The 20,452-nt window shown below is 38.5% G+C and overlaps 1 protein-coding gene across 4 annotated transcripts in view; it reads left to right on the forward strand.

Annotated features, from left to right (window-relative positions):
• The window catches only part of agbl4 (AGBL carboxypeptidase 4), a 461,529-nt gene extending 441,160 nt beyond the window's left edge, over positions 1 to 20,369 (forward strand). For all 4 annotated transcript variants that reach the window (XM_028027774.1, XM_028027772.1, XM_028027773.1 and 1 more), the window contains 4 exons: positions 3,033 to 3,185; positions 8,242 to 8,404; positions 18,892 to 18,985; positions 19,074 to 20,369. In XM_028027774.1, the coding sequence (XP_027883575.1) occupies positions 3,033 to 3,185; positions 8,242 to 8,404; positions 18,892 to 18,985; positions 19,074 to 19,182 (519 nt within the window). In that variant the 3' untranslated portion in view covers positions 19,183 to 20,369. The remainder of the gene's footprint in view (positions 1 to 3,032; positions 3,186 to 8,241; positions 8,405 to 18,891; positions 18,986 to 19,073) is intronic.
• Positions 20,370 to 20,452: the final 83 nt, after the last annotated feature.

Below are 20,452 nucleotides of genomic sequence, written 5' to 3' on the forward strand. Positions count from 1 at the left end.
TTAACCTTTTTGTCTCATGTTATTTTTCTCCTCTCTACCTCACATCACCACTGCTGCTCACTTGACTGCATTAAGCTTCTCTCCCCTCCTCCTGTTCTCTCGCTTTCATTCTCTTTCTCTTTTTGTTTTTCTGTTGTTTCTCCTCACCTAACCACCTCACAACCCTCTCCTCACCCAACCCCACCTTCTCCGGCTGCTGTTCCTCTCCTCTGGGGCTCCATCCATCAGGTTGTCGGGGGCTGCTAGCGGCCGACTCCCAGCCACCATATTTCACCGCCAGCCAGCCAAGCAGCTGACAGCACAGCCACCGCCAGGAAATTGCTTTGGCTGTGAGCAGAATTTCAAACACAGCCACACTGCGTCGCCTGGGCCGCCCAAGCATCACTTCCCTCTTTCTGTCTCACCCCTGCCAGTCTCTGCGCACACATCTTTGTTTCTCTCTCTCTCTCTTTCTTTCTCTCATTTCCTCCCCTCTCTCTCTCTGTTTGTCTTCATATACTTATTGCCTCCTTTTTTCCTCTCTTCGTCGCCCACCTCCTTTTTCTGTAAGCTCTTCAATCCCTCCTATGTTACTTCACAAACACAAGTAACTACAAGCATATGCATCGTTTTCCCTTTTATCCTTTTTCTCTCTCTGCTTCCATCCCACTATCTTTTTCTCTCTTTTTCTCTCCTCACATTTCTCCCTCTCCTCCTGTTTATGACCCGCAGGGAACAAGGTGTGGAGCTGAATCTGTAATGAGCAGAGAGGGAAGGAGATAAAAGAGGGAAAGGAAGAAGAGCAAAAGGATAAAACCGGGAGAGAGGCAACACATTGATAAGATAGAGAGAGCAGGCAAAGGCTATGGATGCTGGTGGGTGTTAGTCTGTTGCTGCGGGTCAGAAGGTGTGGCGGGGTGTGTTGGTGTGTGACGTCGTCTCAAAATAATTTAACACATCAATTTTACTAACCTTGACTTGCTTACTTCATTTGATTTTGTGATTGAGGTTAAGGGATATTGGACCAGGAGTAAACATTCATTTATAGTGTGTGTTCAACATGGTGGCCAAGTCAAACCTTAGATGGAGAAAGGTTAATGTTTAACTCTCTATTTTAGATCACAGGGTTTCTAAGGCAGACATATTTTTGTACTTTTATGAATGGTTATGTATCTATGAGTGAGCAACAGACCTATAATTTCCTCTGGATTAATAAAGCACCATCTAACCTGACGTTTTATTTATTTAGCTATCTCTGTTTTTAACCCTCTCCTGTCATGGCGTAGTTTCAGACAATGCACTTTATTAAATTATTTACATAAAAAGTAAATGTTGACTTAAGAGGTTTATCTAATTTTGAGGCATACAAAGGCTCTTGGAAGTTAAATGGCCCCTCTTAAATGGCAGTTTTTCTGTGATTTAATTAAGTGAGATCATGATATATTTAAACAAAAAAATCCTTCTTCATACTTAATGGCATTTATACTGTGTATGTAACTAGAAGGCAAGTACACCCATTGTAAGGAAATAAATTAAATGAAATGCTTCAACAACCTGGTTGTTTAAGTGTGCACACCCTTACATTGATACTTGAAGCACGTTATGATTTAATTTTATTTTTTAATTTTCTTTGGTAAGCACTTAAAACTAGCTATAGATAATCTCATTAATATTAAAGTTTAGCAGCCCTTGTTGGATTTATCTGACTTTAGGTAAAGCCATAATTTGCAAAGATTACAACATGATGTAGGTGTGATGTGTTGCTTTTTGAGGCTGCTTCATGTTGTCACACAGGTTGAGGCAGGTAGCCATTAATTAACAAAATCCTTTCTGGAAAACCATGTTTTGCATTTACTGTGCCTTTCTTGTTTATTTGTTTATATTTTGGTTGATCTGAAACATTTAAGTGCAACAAAAAAATTAAAACTCAACAAGTCTTTAAAGAGGCAAATGCCTTTAGCAGATACAAGAACTTTCATTGACTAAGTTTCAAGCAATTATAAGGTGAAATACAATGGATTATCACAGAAGTACAAATTATTATTACTAAAATTGCACAACAAATGATAAGATGTTCAACAAAACAAATGGGAGGACAAAAACAAGCATAAAATAAAAGAAATTGTAATAAAATCAGTACCTTAATCAGGGCTGTCTTTAGTGACTAAAAAAAAAATCACCCATTTTAATATCACAATGTGCCTGTTTTTTTTTTTTTATTTAAATTAAGCTTACTGAAGACTTAAGGTTTGGTTTGGCTGAAACCCCATAGCAAGATAATTTTTGTCCTTATGCTGAGTGATTTTTGCTCCCACAAATATTTAGGACATTTCTTCTCTGGCCATTAAACTTAATATGATAATTTGTGTTCTCTTTTTTCTGTAATTTCTACAATTAAAAAAAAAGCTAAAAATGCCAACTGTAAAAAAGTAATGCAGAAATCTCAAATGAAACATTTGTAACGCTGACATTAACGTTAACATTAATGCTGGATCTTTAGTTTGATTTCAACAGCTGACAGGAAAATATGTGAGTCTTTTTTTAATTAGGTCTAAAAAACCTAAACTATTTCTTTTTTATATCAGTGTAAGTTGAATACTTGTTGCTCTTATTTTTTTTAAAGTTCTCCGTAGAGTTAGCATTTGAATTTTTTATCAAAGGGTTGTTAGATCTCACCAAATCCATCTGTGCAGAGTTTACGATTGAAAATGAATTCAGAATTAACCAAAAAATGACTTTGGTGGATGTAATGAATCTTGGGTGTCCAGATGTGTGTTTGTACCATATTGCTCTCACCTCTCCAAGCCATGTACTTATTTACGGTTTGCCCTTCAGAAGGACAGCATGATTGAAGTTATGCCTGGGTGGCTAGCTTCTTTCAGGTAGGGCTCTAATCTCAGTCCACAGTGTCCAGAGTGGTCATAGCGTTCCCATGGGTCAAAGTCTTTCCTAGGGGAAAAAATCTGTTGTGGGCCATTGCTCATTGATAGAAAACTATTCCAACTAACCCTCTGCTCTTTCGTCTGTTTCTCTTTTCACTTTTTCTCCATTAGAGTGTTAGCTTGGAGTTCTACATCGACATCCATTCCCACTCCACCATGCTAAATGGCTTCATGTATGGAAATGTGTTTGAGGAAGAGGAACGTGTTCAGAGACAGGCCGTCTTCCCCCGACTGCTGTGCCAAAATGCACCGGACTTTTCCTTTGTAAGTCAGACTAACACAGAGACACACAGACACCAGAGTGAACTCAGAATTTCTACTACTTTGCTTAACAGCGTGAAATAGTCTTATCTCAGCAAGTCCTGGTGAAGTGGTGTTCGGAGAGGCACTGAACTGCTGCACTCTAAGTGGCAGACACTTGGGAGCATAGTTTGGACTGTCTATCTTTGAAGTGTAGCTGCATGCATCCAAGGTGGGTGTTGATGAGAAGAAAACATTATGCTTCAAGAGTGTTAGAAAACTTCCCCATATAGATAATAGACACATTTCTTAAACCTGCTGACATCCAAACGGGAAGTTCATTTACTGAAGAGGATAAATGAAAAGGTCATACGTAAAGATTGATCCCTTTGATCCCAGAACAGAAGTGAGATGGCTGAAAAACCATGTGAAAATAACAATAAATGCAAATATATACATACAGCTCTGGAAACAATTAAGAGACCACTGCACTGAACCCAATTGAAAACCTCACGGTTATTCCACCAAATATTGATTTCTGAACTATTCCTGAGTTAAAACATTAGTATTGCTGTTTCTAAATTAATATGAACTTGTTTTCTTTGTATTATTTGAGGTCTGAAAGCAGTGCATTTCTTTTGTTATTTTGACTATTTCTCATTTTCTGCAAATAAATGCTAAACTTTTGCTTGGAATTTCTGAGACATGTCAGTAGTTCATAGAATAAAAGAACAATGATCATTTTACTCAAACATATCCAATAAAGAGTAAAATCAGAAAATCAGAGAACTGATCATTTTGCAGTGGTCTCTTAAATTTTCCCATATGTATATATAATTTAGATTCCATTGAGGTAGGTTTTTCATTTTTAACTTCTTTACTGGGTACCCAGGCATAGGAATACTTGGATGCATGTAATAGAGCATTGTTCTACATTAAAATCGTAAATCGTTCTTCAAAGATGCAAACATCTTCCTGTTACAGCGCTTGAAGAAAAGAAAGTGTCTTCTTAAAAACCATCTGTCAGAATTATGTTTTTACAGATAAATTACATCTAGTGCAGTGAAACCTTGACGAGTGAAGTATGATTGATGACATGTACAAAGCTGAGACTTCCAGCTACTTCCATTCACTGTGCTGCTTAACTTTAGACAGAACTTAAAGGTTTCAACAACATTCTTATGTTGTTTACGAGATCCACACGTTGACACAATCCCGTCTCACAGGCTCATGGATTTTTTTTCCTGACCTCATAACTTGGTTTTTATAAAGACAAACACCATCAACTGTGAGACCTTCTGCAGACCTTTCCTGATTACGTCCAATTAATTCAGTTAAGTTCAGGTAGACTCCAATCACAGCACAGAAGCCTCTCAAGGATCTCTTCTAGCTGTGGGATGCTCCACCACCTAATTGCGAATGTCATAACAAAGACTGTGGACACTTATGTTAATCGAATACTTCACTCCTTGGGTTTTTAATTAATTAACAAAACACTCCAACACCTTTGTCATTTTGTCCTTTCAAAGAACGGTCTGTATGCAGATTAGAAAAAATAAATCTATGAATGTCAAAAACTCTAAAGGACTTAAACACTCTCCCAGTTTTCTGTGCAAGAAAGTAGAAGGTCAAACTGCAGTGTTTGACTGTAGAAGTGGGCCAGGATGATTTGATTTATATGGATGAAGAATTGTGAAAATCTCTCAGTTTCACATACAGACTCCTTTTTAAAGAAGGATGCATCTCCTGCTTCCTTCTGCTGAACTTTATTTGCTTAGTGATGTTGACATTTAATAACAGAGCAACTTAAATATATAATACAAACAAATCTTTAGACATCCCAGTTTGTCGATGCAATAAAGAAAACTTTACGTATTATTCGTGTCTGTACGGTGGGGACACACACACAGCGAGCAAAGCTCCGTTTCAAGAAAAGGTCTTTCTGTACCCAGGATGCCTTGTGTGACAGCTGGCCCTGGGGTCATCTGCCTGCCTGCACCATTGTCCCCATGCCCATTCAGCACTACCTTAAAGCCCAGCCCAGCCCAGCGCAGCAGCAGCACAACACAATCACGGCAAACTCCCACCGGTGGCCAGCGAGTCTGCATTTCAGCAAGTCCACTCTCGCTGCTGTGAATTCATAGTGAATGGAAAGTTTTTCCACACTCCTCCCCAGACGGCGTCAAATTGTGTGTTATAGCTGACACGCTCAGAGCTGAAATAGATTTTTCTCCCACACTTTGCCCATTTACAGCCAGGGTTTGTAATGACATTGTGTAAATCTGCTGAAATGAACTCCCTTTTGCAAGTTGCTCTGAGAGAGAAATCCCAGGACATAAACACATTTTTACTAATGAGACATGCCAGTCAATACTTATCATAGTTGTTATATTTCTTTGCTTTGCGTCGAGCCAATGCAGTCTCACAAATAAATATTTTGACAATGTCTGTAGGTTTTCTGTGTTTGAAATACTGTAGGAATATTCCATATTGTTTTGTGGAATGCCCTGCTTCCAAACCATCTGAGATAGGGCTTTGTCAATATTGACTTTGTTGTTCTCAAGCCACTTTGTAACGAATTAGCTGGAATGATTAGTCATTGTCCATTTGAGAGATCAATTTGTGCCCAAGCTTTAAATTCCTGACTGATGATTTGAGATGTTTATCTACTATTTCCACATAATTAACAATTCCAAAAATCACTTAGCACACTGAGTTTACGTAATCTGTTTATTTAAACAAAGCAAGTCTAAGTACACTTTTTGAACACCCATTTATTGAACAAACAGACCTTGGTCTTTGAGATGTGAAAATAAGATAATTTTTAGGAGAAGAGCAGATTGATCACAGGAAATGAAGCTAATATCCTCATAACGATGTTTAGGAACATTTTACTTATAATATAATATTTTATAAGATCTGATTAGATTAAGAGATTTTGTGGAGTCAGAGTATAACAGCTATTCAGGTTTATGGCCATTTCCATTAACTTTACTTTTCAAAGACAGCAGCTGCATCCACTTTTATGTATCATCAATACATAAAATTGGCACATTAAATTGAACTTATAACAATGCTCTTCCTATAAAGGTCTGTTATAGACATGACATCTGCGATTATATGAACAAATAGAGCATGATTGTCCATTGATCCAGTAATCACTCAGATTTCTTCTTCCTAAGCATTCAGTGAGTTTATTACACCCATCTGGACTTTCCCAACTTTCCTCTTCTGCAGATACTTTGCTGTCTATAATTTAAATATTCAGTTCCCTTTTTGACCAATTGTGTATGACACAATACATTCCTGCAAACTTGTTAGCAAACACTTACCTAATAAAACATCCTGCAGACTCTGAGCAGCATTCTTGGTCTTCCTTGAATCCTTACATATGCATATATGGCTCATTACCTGCTAAATGTACCCATGTGTTTGCAAACTGCATGCTAAATTGGCTGTTTGATGACTGGCAGGTGGCATTAGGTTGCTTTTTAGAGCGCCGTTTGCTGAAAAACAATGCAGATGAAAGAGGCGAGAGTGAAAACCAACAACAAAGTGACAGACCACTGGGTAAAAACACCAAGCTACAAAGACTGTGAAGCTCGGTAGTTTAGTATATTGCAAAAGAGAAATAGACTAAACATTGTATTGTAGTCAGGAATAAGGCAAAGGCATAAATTACACTAGACTGATGTCCTAATAAAGTAATCTTAAATAAAATTCCATGCTAATGCTCTCTTCTCTTCAATATACACTGACGGTTTTCTGTATCATTCAGCTATGAAGGCTGTGATGACCTTAAAAACTTTATTTTGTGTCTGATCTTTGTTGATTTGACAATATGCTTTGACTGACTGAAATACCTACTGATGACTCATTTTCGGTTTTCTGGCAGAGTTCAGTAGATCCTTATGTAAAATGTCCTGATATCTCAAACAGTTCAGGAACCCAAACAATCAAACAAGGTCTTCTTGCACTTTAGTAGCAAAACAGGCTCACAGCACACAAAGCTTCCACCATGTGGTGTTCGTAGTACAGATAGAAATACTACGACCATCATTAATCTTTGGAGATCTCCTTCACAATCCTCCTCACTATGTGAGTGGTGGAAAACTAAATATTAGTCCTCTTGCAGCTTTGTGGACAGTGACTCTGTGTCATTTCTCAGGTAAAAAATAAAGTCATGTATTACCAAATTAAAGTTCCTACTTACTCTAACTTAAATCCCAACTTCGCCACTGTTGAATTTGCTAAGAACAATTATTTTTTATATTTATTTTTATTCATTTTTTCTTCACAGAATATGTCAATTTAAACTAGGGATTTTCTAAAAATTTCAGTGTGAAGTTATGCATCTTGGAATAAAAGATTAATTAATTTTAAGGCTTTTTACACATTTTTACCAGAGGTGCCAATAAATGTGTGTTTAATTAGCAGTTCTTACAGAAATAGTAACTGTCTCACTGACTTGCCTGTGTGACTCCTGCTGTAATATAGTTAGCATCCACTGTTGCTCTTCTTACTGAGAGTTTTATGGCTATAAGGCTGTAAATTATATTTTATGGTAATTGTGTATTCTTTGTGCACCTCACCTTACAAATCATATTGCTTTACACTTGTACTTGGAAGGTAGTAGAAGAATGAGACTGTTTTAAATGTTATGCACGTCTATAGGTGACACTTCAGCATCTGTAATTTGGATAAGATGGACTAATATTAAAACTTTGTGAGAAAAATTCATGATTTCTTGTCATAGTTGTCCAAAATAAAAACTAATCCAAAAGTTTTTAGATAGAAATACTATCTAAAAAGTATTTTTTAGTCAAAAAAATACGAAATGAAATATAGAGTATTTCATAGTCCAAAAAAAAGGGCTTTTTTTGACTATGAAGTATCAGTCTTTCAGATCTCACACCAAATGTTTTAAAGAGGAGACTTTAGATTTTGTAACTATAGTTAACTTCACAGATCTTTAATTGAGGTGGGTGTTCGCTTGTAGAAGTACTTCACCCCAAATCTCAAGAGGTTTTGTATTTAGCTCACCTGCATTTTATTTTTTATTCTATGTTGTTTTTTTCAGTCAAACACTTCATTTAACCGGGACAAGGTGAAGGCCGGTACCGGTAGGCGCTTCCTCGGTGGTCTTCTTGATGATACTTCCTACTGCTACACTCTGGAGGTGTCCTTCTACGGCTACATGACGTCTGTCTGCACCGCTGCTGTTCCATACTCTGAGGAGATTTGTATCCTTCATATGTGATCCGTGAGTCTCAAAATGCAGCGTACAGCAACAACTGTCTGACGTTATTTGTTCTCTCTTCTCCTCTGACACACACTCTGGCAATAAGCAAGGTGCTGGAATCATTATTTTAATGTTTTAATTGGAAGTGGGAGCATGCATTTGTGGCTCCGCATGACAAGTCGTTTGTACTTGCTTGAGAAGCAAGTTGCTCTTTCGTTGCCTTTTGTTGCAACAGATGTGCAGTGACAGAACGCAGATGATATCTGCATCTATTGATTTCATTTACAAAAAAAAAGAAAAAAAGAGAAGCGCTTGTGTCGGCATGTGTAGCGCTGCGTGTGTGCATGGCTGAAGCTGTCACTGGAATAAACAGTCGAACAAACAATACTCCCATCAGCTTCCAGCCCTCACATACAAACATGCATGGATTTTTAGCACTGGAGCCGAAGGTCACAGGTGCCTTAATGGAGCCAGATAGGAAGGAAGTTTTCCTTCATCTGACCTTCTCAGAGGTGAGGACCTCCTGAGAGCGGGCCGATAGTGGTGCGATCTTACCGATAGTGTGATCGAGAAGAGGGAAGAGATTTTGAAAGCGACAAGGGTCCTACTTATGAAGAGTATGTGCTCTCATGCACTTGAATTGCAGGTGGAGGGGCAGCTTAGCATTAGCGCAGCCCTAGTGCCCTCTAGTGCCTTGTACTGGAGGTCTTCTTCAGTGAAGATGAGGTACGATTAATTAGCACACAAGTAGAGAGCAATACAAAGATCCATTCCACGTATGGATCAGCAAAATGTTTTGAAAGACTGGTTTTAGTCATTATTGTTTCAATAAAATGTATTCTGTAGGAGGAGGAAGAAGCAATGTTCAAAATCAGCCAGTCTGCTTTTCGCAGGCTTATAAAAGTTATCAGATCAACAAATTTTATTTATGGTCACCATATTATTTCTCTATACATTGATAGGAGTATAGAGGAGCAATGAAATCTACATGTTTGGCGTTTATGTTTACATATTTTTAACTTAATGATTCTCATTACTAACTTGCTTTTCTTATAATTCTCAAAACTTTATAAGTTCTTTGTCAGACAGGGAGCCCTAATTTATACAAAGGAAAGAGAGAAATATTATAATTAGTCTTAGGTTTCAATTAAATATTTAATGATTATATTGGATCTGATACAATCAGATACAATATCTGATTGTAATCTGGTAGCTCAGGAATAGCTCCAGAGATCCATAGCTCAGGTGGGAATATCTATCAAGAAAACTAGTAGTTGTATACCAGCTGCTGCCATTCATGAGTGGGACCCAAGAAACCTTTCAAATATGACAAAAACTGAACTATTTTCTTCCGACTTAAATTTTTCACAGTTTTACCCTAATTTATGTTGATCTTTCACATAACATCACATAAAATACATTGATGTTTGTGGTTGTAAAGTGACCACAAAAAGGGCTAAGAATAGTTTTGCGTGGTGGCGTACCTGTCTGTGTTTGCTGAGCTGCGAGAGGGGACGTTTCTGAGGAGGAGGAGCTCCAGAGGCTGGGCAGGCAGCAGGGGACCTGATCTGCAGTGGAGATTGGGGTCAGGCAGGTTGAAGGAACAGACCATGTCACTTTTTACGCCCCAGTAGTTTGCTTGATGGAGCATGTAAATCATCAACAGAGACCTTTAGCATCTCCTCCACCCTCTACCTGCCCCTCTTTCCTCTTTTCCTCATCTCACCCCCAACACACACCTCCGAACTAATTCACGACAAATAAAAACCTTTGGCCCATGACCAGAGCCGCCTTCCAAGTGTCTTTCTTCACCTTTTCATCTTTCCTGTCCAACCTTCCTCACCACGGTGACTTGCATCCACCGAAATTGAAAACTTAACCTTTTGAACAGCTGACACTTTTGTCACAGTTTGAATTTGCTCAAGAAAACGTGTGATACACTTTTAGTGGCTGTGAGTGTTTGTTTTTGATGTCTCCTCTGCTGCAGTCTTTTCTCCTCTACGATGTCCTGTCCTCTCTCATCCCATCAACCACAACATAACGGCTCATTATATCATCTAGTCAAGCTGAGAATGCTCCTCTAAAACAGCAGGGATATCCTCTCTTGTGTGTATGACTTTTTATCGTCCTCTAATCATTCATGTTTGTTTGTTTCCCATAGTAACTGGTTGTCAGTATGCGCCGACAATAAGTCCTAAAGAGGGCTTCACATGTATTTATATCCCCTCACATTTTGTCATTTTACAATCAAAAAACATGAATGTGTTTTAATAGGATTTAGTTATTCACAATGTAACACAAAATTATGATGTGGAAGGAAAATTATACATGGATTTCAACTATTTTTACTAGGAATGCATAATATATTTGCATCAACGACGATATCGACCGAACACATCACCACTGTAAGACTGGCACTGGCAGGATTATGATGTGGGGAAGAAAATCTGCTAGAGCTTACAATGAACTTGGAGGTTCACAGTCAAATAATGTAAAATCTTTGAGTTCAGAGCCAGAGCTATCAAGAAATTGTTTAGCTCAAAGGTTATTCACTTGCCTAATCAAAGTCCAGACCTTAATCCAACAAAGAATATGTTGCAAGACCTTAAATTTCTTCACAGTCAGAGACTGTCCCCACAAAAAATGGAAACGAATGCAACCTTCTAGATGTAGAGCTGGTAGAGCGGTCCATATAAAGACCTGTGGTTGCAAGGATGGTGGTTTGACAAAGAACTGACTCAGGATTTTTATTTTTTTTTAAAAAGTATGTCCAATTTATTTCACTGTCATTTTATCTCAAACAAAATAAAATGGCAGTGAAATAAGAACTGACTGTAACAACACTACACAGTTGTTGAACTACCTCAAAACAAGATTTTATCTTCTAATGTGACAAATATAAAAATGTTTGTGATATGAATATCTGTCAGTTATTTATAGTGCAGCAACTCAGGTTTTTGCTGCCCAAACTGCAAAGTTTGAATATGAGTGTAGAGCACATCAAGGTTGAACAAATCTGGGATCTTGTTCAAAACACAGCTTGGTGTCTTCTCTGTGCCTGAGTGCATTTACATGGGAGGATACAGTAGATGTGTTTTTATTTATGATTACAAAGCCTACTTATCTCTTACTTGAATTCATGTTTTGTTTTCTCAGTTCCTTTGGAGAAACTTTAAAGCATTTTGAAAGATTTCGAGGACGTTTTTGTTTTTGCTGCAGTCAGTTGAGCATTTTCACCTTGTTCAGATTTTCACCACTGAAGGACAACTCACTTTTCTGCCTTTCCAATTCAGCAAACTTGCAGATTTTCATCAGAGATGGTCACACGCAGTCTAATCAAGCAGAGCATTGTCGGGCTGCTCACCAGCTCTGAGTGACGTCACAAATTGATGGCTGCGTCAGCTCCCCGCATGTGTGTGATGTTGGACTGTCGGCTGTCGCGGCAACACTTGACGTGTGCGTCGCCATAACAGTGGGACTCCGTGAATGCCAGAGCCACTGGTGGAAAAACAGCATGCATCATTGAACCTGACACCCAACGCACAGGCTGTGACAAGTATGCAAATGATATAGCTGGGAGGCAAATATGCTTCACTACCACCCATCATGCACATCACATCACACAGATATGCACAAATGGATAGGTGCTCACATATGCAAGCAAATGCACACAGAGACACACATCTATGCACCCCATTGATTGCACAAATATTGTCGCCATGCTCAGATGAACAGGTGTCCTCACATGAGTTGTCCCAAAAATGTAAAAGCTGACATGTCCAAATCCATGAATGTTGTTTCTGGACATACTGATAAGTCCGCCGTTCTTGGGAAGTTGAAAAAGTTTAGAAAAATCTTTGGAGAAGGAAAAACTACAGTTTCAGAAATAAGTTTAATTAAGCTAGCTGCTAAAAATAATTTAAAGCAGAAGGTAGTAACAGAAAAAATACAATTACTAAAAGAATGTTATACAGCAGAATTGAAATATGTTTGCATTTACATAGAGGTTAGTTAAGTCTTGTCTTTGAATAGATTAATGTTGGGAATGAACATAAGCATATAACTGTGTGACTTCACATTACTTATTAATTTATTTTTTAAAAGAACAAAAGGCCTTCTCACCCTTCCTACACTCCTTATTTAAGTTAGACAGCTTGTATATCTAACAGGGACAGTCCGTTCTATCAGGGATTAAAATCGGCTCTATTTTGTCCTCTTGGGCCTCCGGACGTGAGGTCTTTCACTCTGTTGATTTGCTATTGGGGACAAAAATGTCCCTTTCTGTATTGCTGTTGTTGACTATCCTTGTAATTAGCATTGATAATTAGCTCTTTACGTGTCAGTGCACTGACAAGACCTGCCAGTCGCCCATATTGATGGCTCGAATGTCCTCTTGCTTGTCTCCTTGTTAACTCCCATCCAATCTAGACAGCCTTTTCAACGTGACCTGTTGATTTCACCACTAGGGGACTTGTTGTCTCTTCGTCACGTTGTCTCACTGTCTGGGAGGACGGGCAACGAGGAATGAAAGAAGCTAAATGTGTTGCTGACAGCAAACAGCTGCAGTAAACAAGTCATGTCCCACCCCCGTCTCCTTTGTCTCACATGCCCCGTAATCTCATCAGCGTCTAACCTGGCACGCCCTTGAGCCATGACAATGACCTGTGATTGATTAGACAAGACCATTATTGTGTACAAAGAATACATTTCAGTGAAAGGCTGGAAAGATGCTGATGCACTGCATGCCGGCCCCCTTTGACCTCCCCAACAGTGACTAATGATAATTCTGATAATAAGTTTATTACACAATTTAAACAATATTATTAGGAAATGTCAAAGTGTATATCTAGCAACATCACAAATGTTTCAGCTCATTAGGCAAATTTTATGCCCAACAATGATAACCCGAGTAAATTAAAAAAAAGCTATTTTCAAATAAGGATTTCTTTTATAATCTCTTAAGGTTACAAGTTATCCAAACTGGAATGGCTCTGTGAGGAAATATACTTGCTATTCTTTTTAAATAATCAATAAACTTGGATCAGGCACATTTTCTGTTTCTCTGACCAGCCACACACAAGCCTAATTTGTGGTAGACTTGTAGAATTGGTAGATCATCTAATCATAACTATAACAAAATGAAGCAGGCGAAAAGATCTCAGTCATTTGCCTCAGTTCAAAGAAATTCCAGGAATGAAGCAATTTCTGAGGGTAGTGTGATGGTCAGCGACTGTCTGCAGCTTAAGGTCCAGGACAACTCACCACAATTCATACAAACACAAATTCTGCTTTACCAGAAGATCCAAAAGGAGGATATTGGCCGTCCCTTGGTGCCTTAACCAGGAGTGATTGGGTTTAGCAGCCGGACAATAATCCAAAGCTCTCCAGCAGGTTCAAAACGTAAAAGAGTAAATACAGGTTTTGGAGTGACTTAGCCTAAATCTGGCTTTAAACCTGCATGTCCAAAGACGCTGCAGCATGACTTTGGATATACGAAATTCTTCAGGGTAGCAGTATTCAAACTTTTCTGGAAAGAAGAGTGGAAAGAATTGAATCATTATGCAGGAAAAGTCTCATTGCCAGTTATCACAAATGCTTGGCAGCAGTTCTTTCCGCCACAACCAGTTATTAGGTATAGAAGGCCATTACATTTGCATAGGGTAGGTTGGTTAGGATAGATTTTATCGCTTAATAAATCTAATAATAATTATTTGTGTCATCTCTGATGTTATTTTCTTTTTTAATCTGAAATATTGATGTGTGGTTAAAAAGGAATAGTTGAAATCTATAAGGGTGCAAATACTTTTTTTTTTCAAATCACTGTAGCTATTTTAAGCATCTCCATGCCACCCAACATTGTAATCCTAGCTACAGCTTTCCTGGCTGCCAAACACATAACTTCCTGCTGCATCGATGGCCTCATTCCAGAACCCACGGTTTCCCTCGGCACCAAGCCAAGCTGCAGTCAGGGCATCCTCCGTGTCTCCGACTCCAAACCCAGCGGAAGAAGTTCTCCTTCAGAAGCTGACCGTCCATCACAAAACCTCCTGTAATAGACGGTGAGTCGTGACGAGACAAGCTGAGAGGCCATCTGCGCTCGGTGGGGTCTGGGAGATATTTTTGTCACTGAGCGTGCCTGGCTGAAGAATCCGGGACTGGCAGCAAACTCTGCTGATGAGAGAACGCTGTGGAAAGCATCAAAAAACTTTCCAGAGGTCACAGTGGAGACATCAAGGATGGAAGAAGGGTTTAGCATGAAAGCTGGTTTTCTTTTGCAGATTTTTAAGTGTCAGAGGGCAAATTAGACATTGTTTTTCTTGTTGGACTATTTAAAAATAAAACTTAAACGCGAAAAGAAAGCAAATTTTTTCAAAGCATGCAGACTTCAATTTATCTGGAGCTCATGTAAAGATGGTCTATAAAAAGTGGAACACTTTAAAAATAACATTTCTGTGTGTGAAATTACAAACAGTTTCATCATCCAAGGTGTGTAATCTTACTAAATTATTTAGAGAAACCAGGGAAATCTTTGTTCTAAAACAAATAATCAATTAAGGGAATGATTGCAGTGATCTTAAGCCCTCAGGTTGCCCCACATCAAAAACAAACAAATGGTACAAATTCAGGTTGAAATGCCAGGATGCATTTAAAGAAAAAGCATAAAGTGTGATGGAAATCTGCTTCTTAAACTCCTGGGGTGCCTCCCAGAGGGCGGTAGTGTACTGTCTATGATGATGCCTCTGGTTTTGTTGAGGTTTCCTCAAGTTGGTGCTATCATTGCTATATCCATCACAGACAAAAAGGGGACAGCCAGTGATTGTTTCTGGTCTTTGTGGCCCCCTAGAAAGCCTTCAAGCTAGCATACCACATCGTGACACACTGTGCCAGTTCTTGTTTACGCTGTTGATGTTTCAAGTTTCTTTCGTTTTTGTTGAACCTCTCCACTACCTCAGTGGGCTCTCTTCTAAGGCACCTGGAGGTCCAGCACCATTTTCTTGGTTTTTCCGATAGTGAAGGCCAAGATGTTGATTTTGCTGCATATTGACAGAGTTTCTTCTCTGTGTGCTTGTTCATGTCAACTTGAAGTCAGACCAACCACCGTTGTGTTGTGTCATCTGTCATCTGTAGACTATTTGATATTGTATGCGGAGTGGGTTTGGGGCCTATTATGACTATATAGAGGATAGGAGAGGGAACTTAGCACACAGTTCTGCATGGAGGCACTGTTAAATGTGAGGATGGAAGAGATGTTTTGGGGCAGTTGGGGAAAATCTTCCATTCACTAGTGTTCCTACACAGTCTGGAAGTCTATCTTGTCTGTCCTTCTTTCCTTCCTTGTCTTTCTATCCTTCCTTCTGTACTCCTTTTGGTTGTCATAAATAGGGCTATAATCAATACAAAAACATCCTCCCTAAAGTGCCGACTTTCTCCAGTGCAGAATGCAGAAGTGATGGCCTCTGCTGTGGATTGGTTGGCTCTGGAGTCAGAGGTTAGAAGATAGATTTTAACATACTGTGCTATGAGTTTCTCAAAGCACTTTAAAACAACCAGTGTCCACTCTATTTGTCATTATTCCTTTAGATCACAGGCTTTTGGGGCGTAGGAGTAATGGTGCTAGATTTTACATAGGAAGGAATAGTGGTGTCAGGGAAAACAGAGCATGTTCACGCATGGGAACTCCTGCTGGTCCTGCTGCTCTCACCATTTTCAGCATCTCTTACTTGTTCCTATAGGTTGGTTATGTGAAGAATGGTCTGTTATAGAAATGTGATGATATGTAGAGCTGGAGTCCCAAATAGGGTAAAAAATAAATGGTTACATTTTACTTTCGGTGAATAACTAGTCAAAGTAGGAGGTCCATAAACAAACACACACACACGCAGCACACACCCACACACACATGCAAACAGTGCAGGTTTCACTTAATGAAATGCTCCCAGACAGCCAGATGGTGAATAAACTGGAGTCTGGAGTCATGTGGGGAGTAATGCCATCAGCCTGTGGTGTAAAGAATGATGTCCAGTGCTGACTTGTGAACATACAAAGGCCAAAAGGTGACAGACTAACCACAGAAGGGATTGCTTGCTCATTCACAGTTCTAATTTACTAAAAGTGTTAGCGGTGTGTATGTGTTTTATGAGGTTATATGAGGAAAAGCATTTTTCTTTGACTGCCTATTACAACCATGAGTTTAATGCAAATAACTAGGTAAAACAACTATACACTTTTTGATTATTTAAGGGGGGAAAATCTATCTTTTTTGGTTTTACTTTTGTTCTAGTCACACAGCTGAGACAGATGGACAGTTCCTCAGATGACAGGCCAGATCTGAGTATCAACAAGGTGATGGCCAAGAGAAAGAAAGATTATGACACTCTGCTGCTTCATCATCCTCCAGACGGATGAAGAATGGGAACAGCCAAACATCAATGGAACAAGATTAGGAAAACCCCTCATGGATCTGTTTGTCCTGTGTCTGGATCCATTTGAACATTACATATGGATTGAAGATGATTGAAAAGGGTGGATGAGATGTATTGAGACAGACTGGCAGCTTGTATTAATGTGTTTTTCTTACAGCACTTACTTCAGCAACTCAATGAAATTTATTCCTTGTAGTGGCAATGTTCTTATTTATTCGTATTCACCGTGTCCTCACTCTTGATGATTGGGAACATTGTTGGCATTCAGTGTTCTTCTGTTTCTTCATTATCTGAAACTGACTGGCATCATTACTTGCCTTGCTGTCTTAATAATCCCAGGCTTGGCAAAAGCACTCATAGACACTCGGCTGTTTTATAAAAACATTCAAGTTATTGATGGGGTCCCTAATGTAGTAAGGGACAGCTGAGATGATGTGTGCACTCACCTCTGAATTTAAATTAGGTCTCAGTTTGTAAGTAATTGCTTTGTCTGATTCATACCAGCATCATACATTTGTCTGATGTGAGTGAAATGCAGTCAGTTTAGCTCAACTTATTTTAGCCGTGTGTTGCAGCCTGAACATTTGCACTACTCATTTCTCCAGGTGCTTGTCTTAAGTTGTTTATTACTGATCCCCAGGTTTGTTGGCAAGGACAAATGCCGTATTTTTGAGCCTGTTTCATATTCATGCTGCTCGTGTCTGAAGATTTATGCCTGTGAAGCATGCATCATTGATCTAAAAAAATGTATAAGGCCTTAAATACTCATACATTTTTGAAGATTTTTTTTATATTGGGGCTGTGGGTTTTAGTGTGCTATTTTTCTACTTGTGGTTCACAATGTTCTGCCCTGATCTGCTGATTCTCAGGAGATGTGAAAAATAAATAAATAAATCACACATCCACCCATACCACCCACTTTCTTCACCTTGTCAAAAACACGTAAATTTTAGACCTTCCTCATAGGATCTGATCATTTTGTCCCTTCACCATTTAATTCTTTCTGGGGATGTTTGATATAAACTATATGTCCAGGGGGATATTTTGTACTGTACAAATAAAAAAATTCTAAGATTTCTTCTTATTATACTATGAAAAAATAGGATTATATTCGTATAATAAATATTAGCTATCAGCAAAGTTCCACTTAGTTATTTTGGTTGAATCAGGGGTCATCATCTTTCACGAAGCAGTAAACAGGTCCATACAGGGTTAACAACTCCAGGTGTATTTTACAATTTTTTGGAAGTACAACATAATATCTTGAATCTAAGTGGTATAGGTCCGTTCCTGACGTTTTGTGTGAATTTTAAACTCAGCAGCCAGTTGATTTGATCAGTTTCATTTTGCTTCCTGCCTTAATGAGACGACCAGCTTTGCTTTGACACCAATCAGAGAAAAAGTCTTGCCTTTCTTCAGTGTACAGTTGAAAACTATTTAGATGCACTGTCTTGATGGTTTAGTGCATGAGTTCAAAATTGTTTTAGAAGTAGTCAGTGAATAAATGGCAGCCGCCTATAAGTAATAAATAGTGAAGGGATGAATTGACCTGGAGCCCCAGAGCATTCTGACTTGTCCTTCTGAAATAAAGCACATGTGGAGTACAGTTTAAAGCCAGCCATTTTGCTCTTTCTGGGGGATAAGAGAGGGGTTTTTTTTCTTTGAAATATTTGCCAGCTGATGTTTAGTCTCCAGGAGATATTGCTGTGAAGCTTTTTAAGTAAAACAGCTGCCTCCAGTCCTGCCAAGAGCAGTCAGGGAAACAAAGAGAGAGCTACAAATTATAAAAATTGCAACACTCAACTACAATATGCTAAAAGGTTTCGTTTGATAGGGGATGCCAGCTGAATTAGTCAAGACAAGGTTCTTTGAGGGTTCACAGCTAGAGACTTTTTGTTTTTACCTTGCATGGTATTTTAGATCTTATTGTTTGATTTTTTATTTATTTATTTATTTGTTTGCTTATTTATTTATTTAGCCATATATTTTCACCACATTTTCCATTTGGCCATGTGTGTAATCTTCAGTTTCAGAAGCAGAATAAGCCTTAATTCCCTATCCTTAGATATGAAGCTGGGTAGGAATGTGGCTCGAACCTTCCTGGATTATTACAAGCTTAACAACCTCACCAAGGACAACAGACCTACTAATATACACTGGTAAAACTTTATTGCAATTTTTTTTGCTTTTGTTTTGCTGTTTTCTGAATTAAATACCACAACTTTGTTGATATGTTTCTATCTGCAGCACTGATGGGATTTCCCAGACGGGCAAAAGCAAGATTTTGAGCAGCACTGGTGCCATCAGAGACTCAGGCGACGGCAAAAAGGAGAAGAACCAAATTTTCGGACACTAGTAGACCTAGGTGGAGCATATATTAAATATAAAGCAGGAGGATCAGACTCCATCCTGTCGATCCAAACATGTATTTTTTTAGGGTCTCCAGAACACTGGGACCAGTTACCAATCTAACACAAAATATTTTCCCACACATTTCACGTCAACATATGAATCTCAAGTTAGCCTAGCGCATGTTTTTGTTTTTAGACTGTTGGAAAAAAACAAACACACACACACACAGACTAACAGACAACAAGTAAACTTCATGCACAAAAGCTCTTGTTTTTCTGATCACAAAGACTTATATAAAAAGATCTATAACAGTGACATGCTGGACATTCAAACCACCTTTTTGTATATGTGTGCCTCTTATAAAACACATAGATATGAAAGCTGTATGTAGGTGTTTGGGGGGGAGGATTATTAATTTAAATTAATTTGAAGGCCTTCATCTGGCAGCTTTATGTTGTACTGAAAATATGTGTTGATGTTACAATTGATTTGTTTAATTTATTCCCCAGACAGTGTTATGTCTTTTGTTACTATTATTATTCATTAAATATTTAACCACTTCATACATCTGGTCTGCTTGATGTAGTTTTGTAGCAGAACTGCAAAGCCTGTTGTTCCATGATTAATGTAGACTGAAACAATGTACATGAATGTGTTCTCTATATTCATGATTCTAAACCCTTGGGCATGCATTGTAAAATACTTAGAGCCATATATGTCTTAATGATGAAAAATATTAACACCATTTCAAGTTTTGTTGCATTCCATCTTGTTCCAACCATAAACTCCACTGTATTTAACCAGGGTTGTGTTGGAATGACAACATTAGTACAAGTACATGATTGTGAAGTGTAAAACATATGTTTTAATCACATCTGACAAAAACTCCCTCTTCCAGCCGTTTGCTGTGCTCTCTGCAAGGCTTGTGTTGCAAATGACACTTTTTTGTTTTGTTTTCCTTTAGCAATGACTTTCTTCTTGCCGCTTTTTCATAAAGAAGAAATTTGAGGAATTTGTCACAAAGATGAGTGACATGACTTTCCACTTCACTGATTGTCTGTGTTCTCAGTTTATGCAGTGCTTTACTACATCTCAGACGGCTTGCATTTGTGCCATACTCTCCATTTTATGTTGAACTGCACAACTGATTGTGAGCTGGGAATATTGTTTTATAAACAATGCACCTCCACAGTTGGTATTAGTTTGAGTCTTTATGGTGTTTGTTCTCTAATCTTCTCTAACAAGCATCTTGGATAACCAGAGAACAGCTGGAT

Source organism: Xiphophorus couchianus, chromosome 9 (genome assembly GCF_001444195.1).
Source record: "Xiphophorus couchianus chromosome 9, X_couchianus-1.0, whole genome shotgun sequence".
NCBI lineage: Eukaryota > Metazoa > Chordata > Actinopteri > Cyprinodontiformes > Poeciliidae > Xiphophorus > Xiphophorus couchianus.